At 65.9% G+C, this 2,832-nt stretch overlaps 1 protein-coding gene across 1 annotated transcript in view; it reads right to left on the bottom strand.

Moving 5' to 3' along the window:
- Window positions 1-2,832, bottom strand: part of FBXL19 (F-box and leucine rich repeat protein 19) — a 35,759-nt gene that overhangs the window by 32,169 nt on the left and 758 nt on the right. Inside the window, exons 2-3 of the mRNA XM_026658291.2 lie at window positions 604-808; window positions 165-308 (exon numbers count right to left, since the gene is read on the bottom strand). Of these exons, the coding sequence (XP_026514076.1) occupies window positions 165-308; window positions 604-777 (318 nt within the window). The 5' untranslated portion in view covers window positions 778-808. The remainder of the gene's footprint in view (window positions 1-164; window positions 309-603; window positions 809-2,832) is intronic.

Below are 2,832 nucleotides of genomic sequence, written 5' to 3' on the forward strand. Positions count from 1 at the left end.
CCCAGGAGTCCTGGCTCCCAGCCCCCCTGCTCTAACCGCCAGCCCCCACTCCCCTCCCAGAGCCAGGCACAGAACCCAGGAGTCCTGGCTCCCAGAGGGTGATGCTGGCCGGCCCGGGGGGGCGGGGGTGAGCTGGTTAACCCCTGCCTGGGCGGAGCGCTCACCTTGAGGCAGGCGGGATGGACGATCTCGTTGCAGATGGAGCACTCCATGAGCGACAGGTTGAACTTTTCCTCCTCCCCTTCCACCGTGTCCTCCTTCCCGGCCTCGCCACAAAGCAGGCACACGGCCGTGTGAGGCAGGACGGGCTGCGGGCGGCAAGGAGAGGCGCCGGGGCCAGTTGAGCGGCCGGCCCTGCAACCGGGGGGCCCCCCGAGAGAGAGATCAGGGACCCCTAGCGACCCCCTGCCCTGCGCTGAGATGCAGCTGCCTCTGGGGTGGGGCACAGGGGCCGGTTATATGGGGATCCCTCCCCCAGCACTGTGATGCAGCCACCTCTGGGGTGGGATGCAGGGGCTGGTTATCCGGGCCCCCCAGCCTGTGACGGGCTCCAGGGGCTGGTTATCCGGGGCCCCCGCCCGCCCCGCCGCGCCCCCAGCTCACCGCCGTGCATTGCCTCATGAGGCAGGACTGCTTCATGCGCCCCGGGCCCCCGAACTTCTTCATGTCCTTGCAGAAGTGGCACTCGCCGCACTCCGTCCGCTGGCAGGCCTTGCACTTACGGCACCGCGTCCGGCGCCGGCGAGATCCAGCCCCCGCCCCTTTGCTGGACGACATTGGCTACCTCCCGCTTCAGCTACTCTGCAGGCTGGGGGCAGGGAGACGCCGGGGGTGAGAGGGGAGCCGCGGGGATCGCACAACACCCCCCACTGAGGACCCGCGCAGGGGAAACTGAGGAACAGAGCCCGGCACAATGTCCCACAGGAAGCGATGGAGTAGAACCCAGGAGTCCTGGCCCCCAGCCCCCCTGTTCTAGTGCCGCCAGACCCCAACCCTCCCAGAGATGGGATAGAACCCAGGAGTCCTGGCCCCCAGCCCCCCTGTTCTAGTGCTCCCAGACCCCAGTCCCCTCCCAGAGCTGGGGAGAGAACCCAGGAGTCCTGGGGCTAGCCATGCTGTCCAGGATGACAGCCCCACCCGGAGGAGGGAGGGGATGGGACAGCAGGCGGCCCAGGGGATGGACCCCAGGCGCCCTGAAGAGCTCAGGCCGGGGGGCTGTGGAGCGGGACTCACGCTGGATACACAGAGCTGGGGCCACCAGGTACCCTCACCCACAGCTGGTATCAGATGTCCCCTCCCAGGAACCAGGCAGAGGAACCAAGAGGGCATAGCCAGCCACAGGACTCCTGGGTTCTCTCCCCAGCTCTGGGAGGGCAGTGGGGTCTCGCCCCTCCTAGTCTGACCACTAGACCCCACTCCCCTCCCATAACATCCCAGTCTGCGAAAGGTGAAGGGCTGGGAGCTCACAGCACCTCCCCCGGCCAAATACTTCGACAGTTAAAGGCTCCAGCTCGTACCCCTAAGATGCAGCTGCCTCTGGGGTGGGGCAACTGGGGAACAGCCGCACAGAGACACTGCAGAATCCCTCTGTCACCCAGGCACCTACAACAGACCCATCTAACCCGGTCTCCCGTCCCCCCAGCACTGGATCTGACAGTCACACGTTTAATCGGCCTGTATTTGACACTCAAGCACAGCATCAGGGAGTTCCACAGGTCAGCACAGCAAGCCAGGGCCCTACCCAATACCCCCTAGACATTAGGCGAAGGCCTGGCCCTAGTGCATGCCTGAGTCTGCAGAGAGCCTGAGACAAGATGGGTGTCGACTCTGAAACTTACTGACGGCAGATGAGCCACCAGCATTATTAACAGTTCCACTGCGGTCCCAGACCAAAGACAATTTCAGGGAGGTCTTGTGAGCGGCACAAGGGGACCGAGATGGGAGCCCCGATCGCGCCGGGCCCTGCACGGACCCCGACCGAGACCAGGGCCCCGATCGCGCCGGGCCCTGCACGGACCCCGACCGAGACCAGGGCCCCCATCGCGCCGGGCGCTGCACGGACCCACGGTGAGAAACACACCCTGCCCCCCCCCCAGCTCCCAGTCTAAGCAGACATGGGGCGGGGGGATAATCCTGCCTTTATCACAGACGGGGAAACTGAGGCCTAGAAAAATTCAGGAACTTGCCCGGGAACACAGAGGGGGGGGTCTCGGCAGAGACAGGACAGAATCCAGGAGACCTGGCTCCCAACCCCCCTTCCCCGCTCCCAGACACAGGGATAGAACCCAGGAGTCCGGGTTCCCAACCCCCCTGCCCTAACTGCTGGCCCCCAGCTGGAAAGCAGCTACTGAAATCGAGAGTTCCTGGGCAGACAGATCAGAGCAAGATACCCCAGCTGCTACGCGCCCCTCGGCCGCCCACAGATCCTCTGGGCCTGTCAGGAACCCACCCCCCCCAGATTCCCCCAATGCCCCCTTAACCCCTCCCCCACTGTCAGCTTCCCTCCACAGCCCCAACCCCACCCCCGATTCTACTGTGATCAGCAAAGAAAATAGAATAAGGAAATTGTTATCAGTGGAGCAGGGGTGGGGAGGGGCCCAGGGCAGGGCTAACAGGGGCTGTGGGTCGGGAGTGAGGGGCACCGGCAGAGCTGGGGGGACCCCAGGCCTGGGCTAGCAGGGGGCTGTGGGTCGGGAGTGAGGGGCACAGGCAGAGCTGGGGGGGGGAGCCCAGGGCTGGGCTGGCAGGGGGCTGCGGGTCGGGAGTGAGGGGCACCAGCAGAGCTGGGGGGGGCAGGGCTGGGGGCGGAGGGGCTGGCAGGGGCTGCGGGTC

The sequence above is a fragment of the Terrapene carolina genome, unplaced genomic scaffold, assembly GCF_002925995.2.
Source record: "Terrapene carolina triunguis isolate 2854851 unplaced genomic scaffold, T_m_triunguis-2.0 Scaffold423, whole genome shotgun sequence".
NCBI classification, from domain to species: domain Eukaryota; kingdom Metazoa; phylum Chordata; order Testudines; family Emydidae; genus Terrapene; species Terrapene triunguis.